At 44.0% G+C, this 20,172-nt stretch overlaps 1 protein-coding gene across 19 annotated transcripts in view; it reads right to left on the bottom strand.

The window, feature by feature from the left end:
* Nucleotides 1-20,172, bottom strand: part of FHIT (fragile histidine triad) — a 762,024-nt gene that overhangs the window by 41,122 nt on the left and 700,730 nt on the right. Inside the window, exon 7 of one of the 19 annotated variants that reach the window (XM_019536718.1) lies at nucleotides 4,970-5,138. The exons of the other annotated variants lie outside the window; for them this stretch is intronic. Within the exon in view, the coding sequence (XP_019392263.1) occupies nucleotides 5,046-5,138 (93 nt within the window). The 3' untranslated portion in view covers nucleotides 4,970-5,045. Of the gene's footprint in view, nucleotides 1-4,969; nucleotides 5,139-20,172 lie in introns of those variants that run through there. 19 annotated transcript variants of the gene reach the window in all.

The following is a 20,172-nucleotide window of genomic DNA, read 5'->3' as shown; positions in this document are numbered from 1 at the left end:
AAGACAACTGGTTCATAGGGGAAGGCGGCTTTTCTCTAGCTATGTTGTTGGCCATGCCTTCTGCGCACCTTTGCCTCTGGATGGGTATGCCCCTGCACTATAAGCCATGATATCCATGTGCCTTGGGAGTTCATATAGCTCCAAGCCCATCAAGAGTCCTTGTATTAAAGCCAGCTCCATGGGACTGGAGTGCCGCATGCCAGTGATGGATTTGATGCTCTCTACTGGTGATCTGCCTCACTGCTGGTACAGGCGAGATACCTTCCCCTCCACGCAGCCAGGATGTACCTGCTGGGTTGAGGTAAGCACTTGTATTCTGTAGTCTGATGACTAGAAAATAATATTTAGAAATTTGCTTTGGGGAATTGGCTTGTAGGTTAAGTAGATATTGCTTTAAAATAATGGTACAGGGGAATGGCAAGGGTTAATTGGTTTCTAAAAGCCTGCTTGTGACAAAGTTTCCTTCAAGGCAGACACCAAAATAAGCCATTCTGGGAAAACACGAACAGTGTATCCATAACAAAGAATAGGCTTGCTGCATTGGCACCACGTCACAGTGCCCAACTGCAGAGTCCTTGGGATTTCCAGTTTTGGTGAATGGACCAAATTAGGAGGCTGGGGCATGCCCAAATTAAGATACTGGTAACTGAGCAAATTAAGGTGTGTTCATGTGATGGGTTTGTTAAAACAAAGGACTATTCTGACAGAATGTGGACAGTATGACGACCACACAGGGAAACTAATCAATAAGACCTGGAGATGAAGAGTCATCAGAGGAGAAAAAGAAAACAACAAGAGGAATTTCAGAGCAGCAAAGGGTCCCTAAGGAGAGATCCTGAAAACACTATGGAGAGAGGGCACACCACTGGCCCGTCTCACCCACCTCATGGGGGCAGGGAAGGAGGGGCAATTTGGTCCTTGACCTCCAGGCTGCTGACATCTGGCATTCAAAAAAAAACCAGCACAGGGTGAAGCTTCTGTACTGGCCAGACATCTCATCTCTCTTTGAACCCTTGGACTGCTAGACATAGAATCAGGGTGGGTTATTTTGTTTGCCTTGCCTGCATTATTCTTATCTGCTATCACTGCGTATCAATAAAATGTGACTATTATCAAATGGAAGTAGTCATAGTCAGTCTGAGGGTTTGGGTCTGCCTGGAATAAGGTATCTGGGTCATAAATCCAGTGCGAACACAGTCATACAGTGACCTCAGCTAACTAAGCCAACCTGAAGCCTCTTGTCTTCCTGGGCATCATTTTTAATTCCACGCTCAGGTTAGTTGTCTCCTCTCCAGATGCATGCCTGGTTTGGAAAACCTGCCGGCCCTAGGTGAGGCAGCTCCAAATGCAACCCTTGCCCAACAACAGTCAGTGACAACATTTCCTGGGTCTGAAGGACAGGACTTGCCGGCCCGGCTTAAGGAAGCTGGTGCTCCCAGTGCCGACAGCAGACCCGTGACTACATGGACCCACTGGCCTCTCCCGTCTCCACATGAACGCACTGGCCATTGGATGGGCTGCAGCAACAGCGCCACAACCTCTCCACGCTGCAGGTGCCACTGTGGGGTCAGGTTTTTTTCATCAGTGTTTGCTCAGCCAGAATGCATTGCTGTCTGCTGGGCTAATCATATGTTTGGCTGTCACTGCTAATGCTCCTAAGTAAATACTGGAGAATAAATAAGAATAGTTAGCACTTTAAGTCCATTAAAGAATTGGCAAAACTTCACATGAGATGGCCTTTAAAACTTGATGTACGGTAATAAAATTAGTTCAGAAGGAGACAGCTGCATAAAAACAATGTATGTCTTCACATAAAACCATGAAAAATGTTTTGACTGGCAGGGACTTTAAGGTAGGCTTATTTATTGATGCTATGCTCCAGCGATTTACAAAGTGTAAAATCTGATAAAAGCGAGCATCCGACATCCTCAGAGGGGAAGTCCAATGTGCATCCACATACTGCTGGAAAAAAAAGGGAATATGATCATGGAAATGTTTTTCAACTGATGAGCCTGATATCACACTAGGATCACATCCATGCTTTGCATACAGAGTGGAGGTGATTGGCCTTGAGAGACACTGAAGGTTTTAAAATTAAGTAAACAACAACAACAACAACATAAGAATAATGAAGATGATGATGATGATGATAATAGCAGATGGCAGGAAGGCCTATCTAAAAATATAGTTAACTGAAAATTGCTTTCACCTGGAATTAAAAAACCCCCAAAACCATAAAGGGAGCACCGACTTTGAATGACAACTGATCACGCTGGATGGCTATTAACACCCTCCGCAAAGGTCAGGCTTTTGGATGGGTAAAAGGAAAAAACACCACCACTTCTTTTATCTACAACCCAAGCTACAAAACAAGGAAGGGACGTCACCAAGGGTTGTGCTGAATATTGGTATAGGAGCTTGACCCGTGTGAACGTCTCCTCCTTATTACAGACAGGCAAGGTTCTTTGGGTAGATGTGATATCTTTTTATGAGACCAACTAAATAGTTGGAAAAAATATTCTTTGCAAGCTTATAGGTACAAACACCCTTCTTTAAGGCACAGGCCTGCTGTTTTTTTGTGTGCTCTCCTGGGTCAAAATTGTTTCTCGGCATCTGAACCGTCTCCTCCAAAGATACCAGTAACAGTTATACCTAACAGCAACATCACAAAGAGAGATAGGGTCTTTGAGCTGGAAAGGGAATCTCCGGGTTAAGCAAAATCCTTAAGGTGAACTAATGATCTCGTTATTCTGAGTGACTTATAATATTTTTGATGATCCTATGGGACTATAATTATTTTGTAGCACAACTGGATTAGACATATTATGTTCTTCCTTATGCTGTTGTGACATCAGTGATTTCAGTGGAGTTGTCCTGATTTACCCAGATGCATGGAGTTCAGAGCTAACTCTCTTTCTCTCTCTGGGTGGTAAAATTTAACAAAAGATTTATTTTTTTAAACAAATATTAAAAGGTCAGGAGCATATAGTAAAGGTATTGCCAAGACCTTGGCATTAAAAGAATAGCAAAGAGGTTTATTTTTTAACTTAGGATGAAAGATTTGAATAAGCTATGACAACCCATATTGATCCTCTGAAAGAAGTCAAAGCAAATCCTTATATTATTTATGCCTGGAATAAAACAGACTCTGTCTTGCACTGCGGATAATCATTCATTTTGTTTATCACGGCTATAAGAAAGGTCCTACTAAATTAATACATTTTCTTGGCTGTCCCTGTAATGAATTTTCATTACAAACTGAAGCCTGTGCAGTAACATTAAAGTCCATTTATGTTCTGATATGCACAGATGTGTTAATTTATATTATATTCCTCTAATTGCCCAAATTAATTGCTCTCTGATGAATTTTACAACCCCTCATTTCTAAGGGTTTTTTTGCCTGAAAGTACACCAAAAAGGTCAACAACGCTATCAAATGCTACACACTTCAACTTGCTTAGAAGCTGATAATTATAGCTAATTAGGAGTTTTTGTAATTAGCACATGGCTTAAGTTTTCCATTCTGTGAATTAACAGGACGTTGGGCCCAGTTCTTTTGTCTTTACTCAACTCCGTATTTCCTCTCTCATCAATGCACTGATGTCAATGGGCTATTTTAGCTCCATTGGGACAACAGCCTGAACCACTGCCCTGCGCCACTCTGCTACCCCTCTTTCTTTGTACCTTACAACAGAAGGGAAAACTGAGGATGTCTTATTTAATGCCAATAAATGCTAATGATATTGGGATGCATATTTTTGCTCAGTTTCCATGTGTTCCTTTTAACACAGTAGTGGAAATTTGAGAAGAAATTACCTGTGGCAGCTGAGACAATGAGATTACACAATAACACGTAGCTACTATGGAAAGATGTGCTAAATGAATGAGCTTCCTAGCCAAGCAGATGCACGTAACATCCTTCCATGTAGGGCTGTGTAGATGACAGACCAGCATTCCAGGTATTAGATTATTTTCAGCTCTTCTTAAAAGCTAGACACACATTTGTACCCAAGAGATCAATATAAAAGCAAAACTGCCAAGCTTCATCTTTGCCGTGGACTAATTACAAAAGCTATGAGCCAAGCTTGGAGAAAACGGGCTTCCTCCGCTGCCTGTCTGTTTGTTTTCTGGATCTTAATGAGGTGGGATATTTAAAACCTGTAACTCAGTCACCGAACTTCTGGGTCATTTGAAAAAGCAGGCTAGTGCTTGACTGCTTCATCTGGATGGGACTCTACAATTACAGAACAAGGAGTGAGCCAGATTTATGTCCTGTATTGTTGAGCTTAAGAAAACATTCTGAACACCCCTGTCGAAGGATCAAAGGTCTGCCGGTGCCTAACTGGCCCATAGGGTTAGCGTGATCAGCAAACTCATGTTTCTATAGCCATCCACACGCAAACAGTGATGTATCTGGCATCATGTCTGGCCACTTTTGACCTGCCCGGTTTGAATAACCAGGTGCTCAGTTACAGATGGTCCAACGGGGAACATCCAGCAGGCATCCAGAGTGGGACTTGAACGCATGCCTCTAGAGTTGGAGCAAGATGGTTCTCCCTAGTTATCTCATTTACCTGTATAACATCCTGCATCCTCCACATCCCCATCTGCACTGTTTAGTCTCACATCCTCCAGCATGTTCTCTGTGCTTAATTGCTCCATCTCCCATGCACACTTCCTTAGCTGTCTCTTTGGAGCACAAATAATGAGTTGTAAACGTAACCTTTGCCCCTCCAGGACAAAGTTTCTTTAGGTCCACACAAATGCTGTGCAGCTCCCCTCCTGCATACAAAGATTTATAATACATAGACAGCTGTCTATATGCCTATATTCGAGGCTGACAAAACTTTCCACATACTACATGTTCAAATATAGCTAGATAATGAGCCCTATTTAGGGTTCATCCTTCCCCCCGTGCACCTCAACACACACAATGTGGATGGAAATTTTGCTTCTGGCATCGATCAGGAAAAAGGACCCTTCCAATAAGCTCTTTTTAGAAAGTCCAGAAGATCCAGGGAAAGCGAACTCCGTTCGCACCTTGGCTACGGCCAATGATGACATGGGTTTCTAGCTGGCCTCGTCATCTGAGACAACAACAAGCGTAGGTCACTAAGAGCAACAGAAAGCCAGCCGCCCTAAAGAAAGCAAATACTGTGCAACAATGCAGCCAGTAGGATGCAAATGAGGGATTTTATTTAAGCCAATGTGTTGCATTATGTATGAAAAGGTGAGTAATGGCAAATAGCTTAAGCAACCCGTCCACACTTAATGAATCTTAAATAGCTTTATTAATGTAGGTCAAATTTCATCTTCCTATAGGAATTTGACATTTACTAATTTCCCCATGTATTAATTATTCAAGGAAGATAGATCTTATCAATTTGAAACAGTATTGAGTATAGACTTCACAAAGACAGCACCATAGTTGCATTAGAAAATCTGCATGGACTACTTAATTTCTAATCCTGTAATCATTAATTAAATAATATTTAAAACGGCACTATAATATATCTAAATCCAAATGTTATGCACGAATCTGCAAAATATTCTTTATTTGTAGCCTGTAGCAAAGTGTCAGCACCCATCACATAGTAGCTATTTAAATTTTGTCTTTTGTTCTTGTAAAATATAAACCTAGTATCAATTCCCACTGTGAAGAAAAACTATGATTAGTAATTAAATTATAGTGCATTAAACTTACTTAACTTAAGTTCACCAGCTGGGAAAATTCAATGCCTCTGGGCTTAACAATAACTTCTAATCTTGCTCCAGCCTGTACCTCTTCCCCCCTCCCCACCCTTACGTTGTATTATAATTTTCCTTATTGGAATTTCATTAAAAATGGTAATGTCATTACTCCTGTTAATGCTTAAAACCAACATCATAATCCTGCATTTTAATTAGCTATTATAATTAATCATTATTTCATTAATGAAATGTTTAGTTGGTAATTGTCTTTGAGCACCTTAGTCCCAAGGCTTATAAGCATTGCATAACATTTAATTTATTGCAGTTTCTGATTAAGTGGAACCGCCAACCTTGTTCACTTTAACACTTTCATGTGGCGCAGCATTTCAGGTCTTTTACTGAATATTTGCACCTGTTCAAATGGGCGGCTTCTGGTCTCAGTAAGTGTTTCATTAACACAGAGGCATATGCTTTGCGCGCGGTTTGCAGAGAGCGAGATGGCGAATTTTAGGAAATTCAAATGAAAGCGTACAGACGTCTTTCTTCTTCTTTTAGTGCCATTGTCTTTTAGTGCCATCGTCTTCTTCTTTTAGTGCCATCGTCACTGCAGGCCTCGATTCTGCAGTAAGTAACACACAGGTGGAGACTCTGCCTGACCTCAGAGGTAGGTGTAAGCCTACACAGTCGACTGCAGCCTTTAATTAGTATTAGAAAAGACTGCTGTTCCTTAATAAGACTGCAACGGGCCAGAGCTCCCACCCTAGACCCATGTCTGAACACCGGGAACTCTCTGTGCTCGACACGTTGCTCCTCAGATCCACCTCTCTTAAAAATAGCCTCAGCGACTGCACAAACAAGTCGTTTCCCCACTTCTTCAGATCAATCAGGAATGGAGACGGGGTCATCAATGATGCAATCAACATGCTGCCTGCTTACTGCATGACAAAGTTAACGAAACATAGGAAGGGAGCAATCCAAGTGAGGTAGCTTACTCTGTGCACATTTACATTTAACCTTTGGTTGCTGGATTAAACTCTGAGCACAACTTGTCTTGGGTATGCTGTTTCATTTACTACATGTCGGAAGCTGCTCGACAGGCTCGCCAAAAGTTATACTAGGGCCCCTGCTACCTGCTCCATATATTATGCAATTAACTGGTTAATTGTGCAATAAATTAAACACGTGCAAAGTAAGCCTGGCCGCAAGTGCAAAGTAACTGTCACACAATTCACTGGTTAATCACGCAATGAATTTAGACCAGCCACACAGTCAAAGTGATTATCACATCATAAAAACGACCCTTTGGCTACAAGAAGATCCAACCAGCTACAAAGTTAGAACTTGAAAACGCGTAACAACTCTATAGCTGGTTTCTATCCAGCTTTCATCTGAATGTGTAGCGGGACCCTCGGGGTCACAAGTATGTTATAGACCTGAGACATGTGTGTCAAGTGCAATCAGTAGAAAGTCTTATAGCGGCGGACAAGGTTCTTTGGGTAAATCTGGTAACTTTTATTAAACCAACTAAACTTATAAGCGGTTGTAAGTCATGGTTGGCAGCAACCTCTGGATTAGTCAAAGGTTACTGAATTACACATTCAGTAAAATAGCTGTTAATATTAAACATTTATAAACTATTTATAAATAAAATTCACATATTAAATGTGATCCCAGCCTGTAATAAAGGTGGGATGAGATACCCAAGTATCTACAAATTGGACTGTGAAGCTCTCGAGGTCTAATATTCTAAGTGCCTACCACCCGCACCGTGACTAGCACCACGGCAAAAGAACAGGTAAGGCAGCACAGACAATAGAAAACCACTTTAAAAAGCTGGCTAAACTTCCCAGAACTTCACAAAACGATCCAGTGAGGCTGCGTGGCAAGCTAGAGAACATTTCCTGATTTGCATACCCAGAGAACAGGAAAGTAAAGGAAGCTTTCATGGTTTTGCCTTCCTTTTTCCGTGTTTTTTTTCTTTTTTTGAAACACAGAAATATACTATTTTTTTCCAGTCTCACTCTGTTTCAGCCCTTAATCTCCTGCTCAGTTATGTCAGAAGTATCCAGGAACTCCTCGTCGGCGTGCTTGGGGAACACTTTTTAAACTTGCTTTGTGCCTGTTTCAGAAGGAGCTTTCCTAAGTATGCTATCTCACATGCACATTGCTACAAAGAGGCATCAAAGGAGAAACTTCATTTCCATTTAAGAGCATAATGCTTGTGTTATACTATAGCCCTGAGTGCCTAGAAATTGATGGAAACTCCTGGCTGCCTCAGTAAAGGTCAGTGAAAATGGTTAGAAGGATGTGGGATTTACATATGAAGAGAGATGGAAAAGACTGAGATTACTTGGTGTGAAGAGCAGAAAAATTAAGGGGGGAAAAAAACCCACCCAGAACAAAGTGTGTAAAATTGTGAAGGATGCAATGAATATGGATCAGGTGCCTCTGGACACCCCGGGTGCTTTGCGGCGTTGCAGGAAGCACAAGTCCTCCCAGAGACAGAAGTGGGTGGGAAACTGTAAATGGATTTTTCTTGCTTCGCCCCAGTAGAAAATGGCACCGTGGCATCAGACGAGTCCATCTGTGTTAAGGCAATTTTAGCTCCCCCCGTTCAGCACTCCTTTCTAACCATGAGAGAAAGCAGACTGTCTCGCTCGTGCAGGATGGGAACGACCACGGGCCTCCCTTGGTGAATGAGACGTGCTGACGGAGCGGATGCCCAAAGGCAGACCGATGCTGCCTCTAATACCAGCCGCCTTCTGCAGCGGGCAGAACCGGTGGGAAGGCAGCGGAGGTGTTCACGGGTACGTGTCTGCACTGCGGCACCAGCGTTTCCTAGCCGGGCCTTTCCCCAGAAACCCCGCCACACGCTCTCACGCGCACACTCTGCCCCGGACACGGATCAAGGAGGCCGCTCGCATGTCGTCTCCCAAGCACTGAGGTCCCGCGAGCTGGCTAGGATACGCTATTGCTGTGGGCAGACCGCCTCCCTGCAGCTGTCTTTCCATTAGCCATCAGCTGCCCCTGAAACCTGCACCGGGAAACACACTATCGGGAGAGAAGATCATTGATTTGGGTTTTCATTATTGATATCTAGCCCACAGAACAGCCCCGGGATGTTTCTTCTAGACACAGTACCGACGGAGTAACCTGATGTCTGAGAGAGAGCATTAATTAGGAAGAGCCGTCTCCACTCACCTAGGAGCGCCGTGCCTCCAAGAACGATTTGGATGGCTCTGCCTTGTACAATCTTCCATTACCGACGCAGCAGTTAATTCAGCGAGCAACATTTTCAAAGGATCATGCTGAAGCAGATGGGGGATCAATAGTTTCGTGTACAGTCTGTACTCTCCACAGACCAGGCAGCGTTCATGGATCTGAACTTTAGCAGATGGTGTTTTTGCATTAATTTTCCAAATTACCAACTACAGGATACTCTGTTTTCAGAAAACTAGTTGCCCCAGGGCTTACATTTTTAAAGTTACTTGAAAATGTTCACGTGTGGTGGGCACCCCTCTTTCTCTCACACTCTGGCCCAAAGGTCCCGCTGTGATTTTGGATATCAAAAATTGGCAGCCAAATTTGAAATGTGGGCTCACAAAGACCTTCGTGGTACAATCAAACAGAAATGGGAACTAGAGTAACAGTATTTCACGAAAGGGCATTTTTGACGCGTCGTATGGCACCTGGAATCCCCACCTTCCCTCCGCACCCCACTATTTAAGTGGTTTGCAGGGGGAAAATGAACAGGTGGGTGGAAAAATGCAATAAAATCATTCAACATACTTGCAAGACATAAAAGAGCATTTGCTTCAGTTTCAGTTCATTCTGCAAAGCACATGCCACGCTCAGTCCGACTGCTTTCATCCACTTGTATTTCTCCCTCATTTAAATTATTAAAGAAACAAAGGGAGAAAACTTAAGTAAGAAGCAATTGTGCAGGATGGCAATGACTATTTTGCAAGAACTTGGATTCTCCCTTCTGGCCACCTACGGCATTACAACTTTCTGGAGAAGGATTCGGCTGGAAAGAGAGGTCTGTGTGAGAGCGTGTCTGTGCAGGGGACTGCATTAAGAGCTTTACATGAATTCCCCAAAAAACCCCAAATAAAAAACCCCAGAACCTTTGATCCAGACCAAAGGGGGAGAAAACAAACTTCAAAGAAGAATAAAAATCCCCTGTACTTTGCACCTGCCTCAAATGCAGCTAGCATTTATTATTTATTATCCTCGCCCCCCTGCAGCACCATTGTGAGCATGTAAAAGTCATTCAAGTCAGCTTTTCAGGTCGGTCAAGCTGCCAGGAAGAAGCGATCCTTCTTCTACCTTCCCTATCCCTCCTCTGAACATAAATATATTGTGACTGCTAACGTGTTGATTTATACCAGGTCTAATCCACTGAGGTAATAAAATATTAAAGGAATCTTTATCTAGCAAATTTACAGCTAAATAAAATCTTTGCTATCAAGACTTACAACAAACTGGAGTGACATCTATTTGCTTGAGGTGGGCTTTCTGATCAAGTCAGATGGACTTACATCAAGGGCTTATTTAAACCATATTACGTGCTACAGACTTCAAGAGCCCTTTCCTAAAGTCTATGCCAAGGCAAACTTTCTTTCCTCCTTATGGAATATCACACTGGTTTTTTAGTTCCTATGTTTACTGCTTAGCAGCTGTTAATATATATCAGCTATGTTACATTGCTTGATATATCCTAGTAGGGAAGAGTTCATAGATTTCATAGACATCAGGGCTGGAAGGGACCTCGGGAGAGCATCGAGTCCAGCCCCCTGCCCAAAGGGCAGGGAGTCAGCTGGGGTCACAGGATCCCAGCAAGATAAGCATCCTATTTGCTCTTGAAGGTGTTCAATGTAGGTGCTTGAACCACCTCCGCTGGCAGACTGTTCCAGACCTTGGGGGCTCGGACAGGAAAGAAATTCTCCCTTATGTCCAGCCTGAAACGGTCTTGCAGGAGTTTGTGACCGTTCGACCTCGTCATCCCTTGGGGCGCTCTGGTGAACAAACGTTCCCCCAGATCCTGGTGGTCACCCCTGATAAACTTATAGGTGGCCATCAGATCACCCCTGAGCCTGCGCTTTTCCAGGCTAAAGAGTCCCGTGGCTCTCAGCCTGTCATCGTAAGATCTGTTTTCCTGACCTCTGATCATGCGCGTGGCTCTCCTCTGGACTCTCTCAAGCTTCTCCACATCCTTTTTGAATTGTGGAGCCCAAAACTGGACGCAGTACTCCAGCTGCGGCCTCACCAAGGCCGAGTACAAGGGGAGAATGACGTCCCGGGATTTGCTTGAGAAGCATCTATGGATGCACGCCAGCGTTTTGGCCGCTTTACTAGCAGCAGCATCGCATTGCAGGCTCATGTTCATCTTGTGGTCAATGATGGCCCCCAAGTCTCTTTCTTCCATAGCGCTAGCCAGCGTAGCACTGCCGAGCCTATAAGGGTGCTGCAGGTTTTTCCTCCCAAGGTGGAGGACCTTGCATTTTTCAGTGTTAAACACCATCAGGTTCTTGGCTGCCCATTTGCTGAGCTTGTCCAGGTCAGCCTGGATCACCCGCCTATCTTCAGGTGTCCTCCATTCACAGCAGAGAGACAGAGTAGATCACAGAACCACAGCCAATGACAGGGGGGCCACACTCAGTCCAACCTCCTGCTCCAAACAGGACCAGCCCCAACTACATGATCCCAGCCAAGGCTTTGTCTACCCAGGTCTTCAACATCTCCAAGGATGGAGAGTCCACCACCTCTCTGGGTAACTGCTTCCAATGCTTTACTATCCTTCTTGGGAGAAAGTTTTTCCTAATATCTAACCTCAACTTCCCTTGCTGCAGTCTGAGCCCATTGCTCCTTGTCCTGCCATCTGCCCCCACCGAGACCAGCCCAGCTCCATCCTCTTTGCAGCCCCCCGGCAGGGAGGTGAAGGCTGCTATTCAATCCCCCTCGGTCTTCTCTTCTGCAGACTAAATCAGCCCAGCTCCCTCGGCCTCTCCTCACCAGTCCTGTCTCTCAGCCCCTGAACCATTTTCATTGCCCTCCACTGGACTCTCTCCAATGTGTCCACATCCTTTCTGCAGTGGGGGGCCACAGCTGGACACAGGATCCAGATGTGGCCTCCCCAGTGCTGAATAGAGGGGAAGAATCACTGCCTTCGATCTGCTGGCACCGCTCCTACCCGTGCAGCCCAGGATGCCCCTTAGCCTTCTTGGCAACAAGGGCATGCTGCTGGCTCATATTCAGTTTATTGTCCCCTGTCCCCCCAGGTCCCAGCATGCAGTGGTCACTCTGGGCTTTGCTGAGGCACCTGTGTTGGTGCAGACCTGGGGCTGGCTGGAGCTCATTTGAAAGTATGACCTCTGAGACCTAGAGCCAGTTTCCATACTTTCCTTGCAGTTTGAACTGTGATCCAAGCACACTGCAGCCAAAGGAAACACACAACTTGGGTGCCTGGTCTTCATGAATACCTCAGCCAATGAATGGGGTGGAAGGATGGATGGACAGACAGATAGGAGATTCATTTTTAAACAGGACCTCCATGAACACTAATTCTGTCCATGGGAAAAAGGAAAGTAAACATTAAATCAGCCTGTGCCAACTCACATGAGAGCCAGTGAAGGTTAACGGTGGACTGCCAACAATGAACTCCATGCCAAAAGTCCCAGCAACTTCAGTGGGCGCAGGACTGAGCCCTGATCTTGCAACGAGAGGGGCACGAGCCCCGTCACCCACCGCAGCCACTGTAGGTCTGTGCCTTATCCTAGAAATACCTGGAAGCGGTGCTCTTTTCATTACATACAATAGATTTGCAATTCCTTGAGGCTCCAGGTCTCATTCCATATGTTGTAACGTGACTACTCATTTCTCACCTAGCCTTTTTTTTTTTTATAGTTTATGTCCCGTCCCTTCCATATACAGCGTATTTGACAGGGCGGCCTCTTGGATTTTAAATCCACAAAACAACCTTCCAATTTTGAATCCTTCTTATTTTTATTTCCACTCTTTGTTTTATGGCTGTATAAAGGGCCAGGCCGTTCTGTTCTGCCCTTGGTGAAAACGTATGGGCACCGTTACTTTTTGAGGGCTCCATTACATAGGGTGACGGGGAGCGGTGATATCAATCCTGCAGAGGCGAACAAGAGCCAAGGTCTCCAAGGTACGGGCGGCTGACAGCCTCTTCGATCCCAACATATATGGTGGGATTTTCAAAGTGCCTTTATGATGGGACTTTTGCTGCTATGTCACTTAGACAGGTTTGAAAATATCACTCCTGGCAGATACCTGCCTTTAGCTATCACCTTTAGAAAGGAGCATGCACCGATAGGTTTAGCTTGGTTTTCACAGGACATTTAGAGCTGATGGGTGCTTGGCACCTTGAAAATCAAGTCAGCTAATCAGCTACGTAACTGCAGATTTTGGAGGGAGAGTTGAGTCTACCCTTTTTTGGAAAGCACCTTATTTGTTTTTTATTTTTCTATAGGAAGTAATGAAAGAGCCTTTACTGGCTGTTTGAAATAAACGGCTGCAACGGGAATTGTCGTTATTCGGAAACATCATCACATGAATTTAACTTGGCGAACTTTAATTACCGGAATTCATTACCAGAAATTAAATATAACCCTTTTCATCTTTTAAGATCTTCATTGATGCTGCATTTACAGAGCCTACATCTTTTTTAATTGTTATTTCCAACTCCAAATACAGTTTTGCCCTGGAATAAAACCTTTTTAATAGCATGCATATTCCCTACTTGAAATCTGAACTGCCTCTCATTTTATTTCAGAGCCCTTTGCTCATCATTAAATGACAATTCAAGATTTTAAACTTCTTGCGGTGCGTGTGCATGTGTGTGCGTGTGTGGGGGGGAGACAGCAGAGTTTTGCTAACTTTTATCCTGAAATACAAAACACCTGCTCCTCTACTAGAGACCAGTTAACCATAAATCCTGTTTTCTATTCAGTGTTTGGAATCTCGTCGCTTCTGAAACCTTTACTCCTAGCACCCAGCGAGTCCATCCAGGGTTTATTTCTCTGGTGCTACGAGTATTCACTTGTGCCATTTCCTAAAACCACAAGAGAAGGGGTCTGTGCTTTGTGAAGAATTTTTTTAAAAACCAAGGATTTTACAAATTACCATCTGCAGCTGCTCCCTTAATAACAGGACAGCACAAGTCGAAATAATCCACCTTGACACTTCATCTTAAAGACAAGCGTGCTTCTTTCGGCCCTTGCTCGGTGGTACAATCTGATTTACAACTGAGATCATCCAAAACTTTCCTGTTATCTTTCAATAACTTGCAACAAATCACTGTAATATACACCCCTGCGCACTGCAGCGCTCAGCTAAAGCTTTTGAACGATCGCGGTGGCAACTCAGGACTTTGTTTGCGCTCAGAAATCATAGAAAAGCAAACAAGGAAAGCCTAGAGCTGGAGCGACTGCACGGCATCCCGGATCGCCATCGGACTCTCGCAATCTGATGTTCCTCGTAGCGCAGCGAGCTGGGCTCTGGGGCATCTTTAAATGAGCTATCTACTCTTACTATGGGGCTGCCTCGCTAAAATTTATGCTCCTCAGACATTTTAAATCTGATTTCATCAGATTGTGACCAGTAATATTGCTGTTAGTGAAGATGCTGACTTTTCTCTAGCGTTCTGCAGGAGAAGCGGATGCATCCTCGCACCCTGCGATGGAGCCGTATATTGCCAGGACTCCCACAGCGACTGATTACACCTTGCTTCTCCGTAACAACCTCTCCTATTATTACCCCCTCAGCTCAGATTCTTCCGGGTGTTAATCAGCGCAAGTTAATGCCTGCTCACACTAGCCAAAGATCTGGTCTTGTGTCTGCGCATACATGCACACCCAGAGCAATGGGATCTTTAGACTGGTTATGTGCACAGAAGCATTCAGAGACAGTTTTTACAGATGACCTCGGTGAAATCTCGATTAAATTGATAATAGCGATGGGCTACCCCATGGGAGACGTGTGCTAGGACTGTACTGAGGATATAAGCTCATGGCTCACAGGCATTTTATTTATATTCAGGGGTCCGTCACATGGCAATTGCATTCAGAATGTATATTTTACAAACCACTGGATGAATGTGGCATGTTTAATGCCACAAACATGCTCCGTTAGCTTCATTTCAATGCACACTCTAATGATTGCAATTATTGAGTTTTAATACCAGGCTATGTCCAAAGCAGTTGTCAATGAATGGTTATTTTAACCAAGCTTTATAGCTGTTGAGCATTATAAATGCCTCTGAAACATTCAAGAATTTGGTGGCAAAGTCAAACAGGTTCCAAGTGCTAATTTTGACTACTAAATTGTAAGTGGTTTCATTTTAATTTCTACCCAACCAGCAAAACAGTGATTACTTTCCTTTCCTCTAGAAAGCCCACCTCTCTCATTGCAGCAGCAGTTGTTGCTACAGTGAAGGCTCTGTCACCATTTCCATTATGACCTCCATCACCCGCTTACATACAGCAGGATTTATAAATCAAAAGACAGTCTTTTTCTCAAATTTCACCCTCTTTATATCCTTAACTGGGCTTTAACATACTTTTAGCGTATTTACTTTTAGCATATTTAATGTTCTTTCCATTTCATTGCTTTCTTCTGCAGCTGCTGGCATTATAAATCCTAATCTGTCTCCCTGGGATTGTGAGGTTGTATTGTGCCTGGTGTAATATTCTGGCTCTCACAAGTTCTCTATAATCTATTGAGTGTATGCAAAAGCATGAGTTTGAAACAAAGTTTTGATAAAGGGCCACAGTTTAATCATAATTATCCAGACTGCCTTTTGAAACCGAAAACAACACAGGACACACAGTGCAGTTAAAATTTAAACTGCAGCTGAGATAACTTGCTCTGTTTATATATAAATTATGCATCTGAACAGAAATCTTAATAATTTAAGTTATTAAGTTGCTCAGCCAGGATCAGACTCAATAGTCTTTAGTATTGCTGGAACGTATAAAGAAGTTTATTAGAATTCATAAATATATTAGCACTGCCTTCAGCTCCCAGTGTAAGAGATAAATGAAGGACCTAAGGTTGACTTTTGTTTTGGGCAATTTGATTGTTTTCTTAGGTATCATTTAAACTTCACTTGTTCATGGGCTTTCCTCCAAGTGTTAAAAATACAAAGAACAAACAAACCTGGAAACAAATATTTGAGCAAACTCCTCCATGGTGATTCTTAATGGGTGGATTTAGAGATTTTCACTAGAAAACCAACCATCTCCATATCATAACGATTTCCCCGCCAGGCACTCAGTGCAGCCACATGTTCTGCAGCTTACATCAGAGTTGAAAACGATGCTTGAGTGGCACCTTCATGTAATTACACATGGGAAAAGCTGATGATGGAAAAAAGCTACTGCTGGGAAAGTGTTTGAAAATGCAGCTACCTTTTTTATGGAATTAATAAAGACGCATTTCTCCAGCTGTCCGGTCTGCGCAGCATGCCCATTTGCTGACTCGCTTGTAAGGGATGTCACCGATCAGGCCCGATGAAGTGGATTCCCTTGCATTTGCCTGCTGCGTGCGTCTCGCTGTCGGTTGTACTGATACGGCTGCGGTTCCTTCACGCGGGATGCCTCACCCCTGGGCTCCAGTTCACACACTCGAAAAACATGGGCAGAGTCCAAAAGCGAGAGCCAGAGTCAGATGGGTTCTTCTTCTTCTTCTGCAGTTTTGTTAACACCTCTCTCTGGTGGGTTATGTGCGACAACGATGCCGCGGTGTTAACTGCGCAGGGCCCAAAATCACCGGGAGGAAGCACAAGCATCTCAGCCTGAGATCAAGTAGATGGGACTAGCGGGGCCGAGCCAGGCCGTCTTCCACAGGGGGTGGTTGCAAGCCGCCTGCAATGTAAAGATGCCTAGCGCTCGGGGTCGGTGCCAGGAGACGTCAGCACCTCTCCACCTGCCCGCTAGCCTGGATTGCATCTCGTTCCTAACCCGCACACATTTCCCCGCTGGAGCCGGGGCCTCCGACTTTCCAGCTCTGTCTCACCAGGATGATGAAGCCGGCTGACTAATGCTGGCTCTCCCATTTTTCTCTGTACGAAGTCTGAAGTCTAATCATTTTTTTTACTCCCCTGCTAGGAGTAGTTCCTTTCATAATGGCCAGAAATATATGGATTTTCTCTCCTTCCTACACCTAAGCCATCTCCTTGGACTTCTGAATTGCTTTCTTTAGCACAAAGTCCTTCTCTGTGAATTTTAAAAGCTTTTCTATCACAGCCTGAGATGGCTTGCCAGGCATCCGTTTCAGTGCTGGTGCTACTTCAATTTCAGGTTCATTTTTCTCCCTCTGTCTTCAGTGCTTTTGTTTCCCCCACAGCAATTTTTGAATAAACATAACTAGGGAAGGTTTCCAGGCAGTGCTTCCCCAGTATAAGAGGATATTTCATATGCTTTGGTTCTCAAGAGCCTTAAATTCCTTCCAAGTTATGAGGATTATATAAAGTAAGTAAAATTATTATGATAAAAATGCACAAGTCACTTACACGCACATATATCTATATAACTATAAAGATTTATCTATATAGCTATATAAAACTGTAAGTATCTAGATAGATCTATATAAATTTATAAGTATCTAGATAGATCTATATAAATCTATATACTATATTATATATCTATATATCCATATATTTCTGGCCATTATCTATATATTTATCTAGTATATATCTATATATACTATATATCTATTGAATGTATGTATATACATTCAATACACACAGGGTGATATGTGGTCGATAGAGTATATATGTGCACATGCGCACAGACACAGATGTTTTCCTTGGTTTAAATACAATCACATCATAAAAAGAAACAGGACTGTAGATATGTTAAAACATTGGGGGTGGCAATTAAAACTGAGACAACAAAATGAAGTGTTAGCTTGTTTATATGAAATTTTCTGAATCTGGAAAATTTCCGCAGTAGGAAACCAACAGATGCAGCCCAGGCTCAGAGCAGTAATAAGTACAACGTAACACACGGCAGTCATTTTCATGCACATGACAAGAGGTAAAGTCTGGTTATTAGAATCCAAACTAGAGAAAACTGTCAGCCTTCATCATCTGTGGACAAATGTTTTAATTTGAAAATTTCACTAGCAAATTTCCAAGCCACAAATATGCCTCTTTATCAATGTCTTCCTTCATTCATAATTTGCAGCTTCATAAATAAAGCGTCTGAAACCATGAGTTACATATCATTCAGTGAACAACATCCTGCGACTCTGCTGAGTTATCTCATGAAAAAAAATCAGACGCAATACACAGTGGAAGAACTAAAGCCTCAGATAAAAAATGGTGTGTATATCCCCTCCTAAATTACAGGAGAGATGTGAAGTCAGGCTCATCAAACAATAAGGAGATCCTAGAGGCTAAGCTATAATGGTTAATGAGCCGTTCTCAGTCCAACTACTGTAACCTGAGAGGTCACAGACTGAATATAAGCCTACATCTCATGAATTTTTTTTAAATGTAATATTTCAATTAAAAACCCACCCTCACATAACTCTTGTAGATCAAGGCACTTTGATCCAATCAAAGACTATGTGCCAACTCTCTGTAGTACATTAGCAGGTCTCTTGTGCAGTGTTATTTATCAAAAGGCAGAGGTCCACTTAAATGATTCATAATAATAGTATTACAACACTGAACTGCTCAAAAACCTGGAGCCAGGGAAAAATAAACTAATGACATTTCCTTGAGAAACGTGAACAGTTCCCTCTTCATGCTGAGAAAACAGGTTCAATCCTCTCTGCTTCCCCTCCTGCCTCCCTTTGGGGTGGATTTGTAAAAAATGGTTCTCTGTGGTGGCCAGTTTTTTTTACATTCATCTTTCTGCTTCCCAGAATACACGAGGGACATGATCCTCCTCTGCATATGGTCTTAAAAACAGCTGTAATGAAAGCCATCAAATACTTCTGCCCTTTACTTGTGCGCTGCACTCAACTCAGGGCAGCGCTTCTGCACGCGGAAGCGGGGCAGGAAGGGACCTTCGCTGGGCACCTAGTCCAGCCCTGCCCGAGGCAGAGGCATCCTCTCGACAGCTGGGCACGGACCTGCTCCTGGTCAGAAAAAGATGGGGCTTGCGCCTGCCTCCGAAGTCTCACAGAAGAGGCCGAGGGGGAATTTCAGACACCCGAAGAGCGGTTATCGAGAGGATGGGGATAAATTATTCTCTGGCCACGGAGGGGACAGAACAAGGTGTTAACAGGTTTAAACTGCAGGCAGGGAAACGTAGGTTGGGTATTAGGGAGACAACAGCCTCCCAATGAGGCTACCTAGAGAGGCGATGGACTCTCCATCCTTGGACGTTTTCAGGAGCGGGTTAGACAACACTTGCCGAGAACGGGGTAGGAAGGCCTGACCCTGCCTCAGGCAGGGGGCTGGACTGGTGACCCCCTTCCCATCCCGACTTCTCTGTGATTCGGGACCAGGGATGCTTCGGGAAGAGACAGGCTCCACCCGATGAAGAGAGGGCAGAGCGTCTTTGCAGACAGGCGCGCTAACCTCCTGAGGAGAGCCGTAAACTAGGTTTGCCAGGGAGCGGAGACCAGCGGGGGAGACGCGGCAATATTAATTGCCGCTGCTCTCCTGCCACCAAATTTCCTGCTGGTGGCGAACCCCGTGGGCCAGGTGCCGTGGCTCCACGGGCCAGATCTGGCCCGTGGGTTGGGGGTTCAGCATCCCTGCACTAGACTGATTTGGGGATGAGCTGGTATTTTCTAACAGATTAAATCTCCTGCTAGCTTCTGCGGGTGCTGATATTATAAATCACTTGGAAGAAGCTGGGGAGGGGAGACAGTGGGAGGATACCAATTAGGAGTTATACAGCAGACACATACCTGTATAGCCGATTCTAATTTATGCCTTAATAGTGTTGTAATAAATATTGCATGAGTCAGCACTTACCCAGAGACACCATCAGCCCAGGAAGGGGATATTAGCTCTTTCTAAGTATTTTTAATTACGATTTTTTTTTTTAATACCAAGCAGGTCCTGCGAGTCATACATCAATTATTTAAATTTGCAGCAGCTTGGTGATGCTTCATTCATGTGCTCAGTGCTCTCCAAATGCAGGCTTTTAGAAGGAAAACTCCATCAGAATAGTCTGGATGCCTTCCACTTAAGAAAAGACGGCATTCGTGGTAGATAGCAAAGGGCCACGGAAATCAGTGGGGACCAGTATTGTCACCCCCTTCAAATACCAGAGCCATCACTCTGGTGCCTTCCTCTCAAGTGGCTGGAGCCCAAGGGCCCAGTGCTCCTGGACAAGAGGCTAGTCGGTCAGGCCCTCAGGGACCGTGACCCCAGGGAGATGGGAGTTCAAGAAGAGTGGTGCTCCTCAAGGAAGCGATCCTCAGTGCACAAGCCAAATCTATTCCAACATGAAGGAAAGGCAGCAGGAAGGCACAGCAGCCCCCCCGGCTCTC

This window comes from Crocodylus porosus, unplaced genomic scaffold (genome assembly GCF_001723895.1).
Source record: "Crocodylus porosus isolate Cpor-Errol unplaced genomic scaffold, CroPor_comp1, whole genome shotgun sequence".
NCBI lineage: Eukaryota > Metazoa > Chordata > Crocodylia > Crocodylidae > Crocodylus > Crocodylus porosus.
Note: the sequence above shows the minus strand (reverse complement) of the source record. Positions and strands in the feature narration are given on the sequence as shown.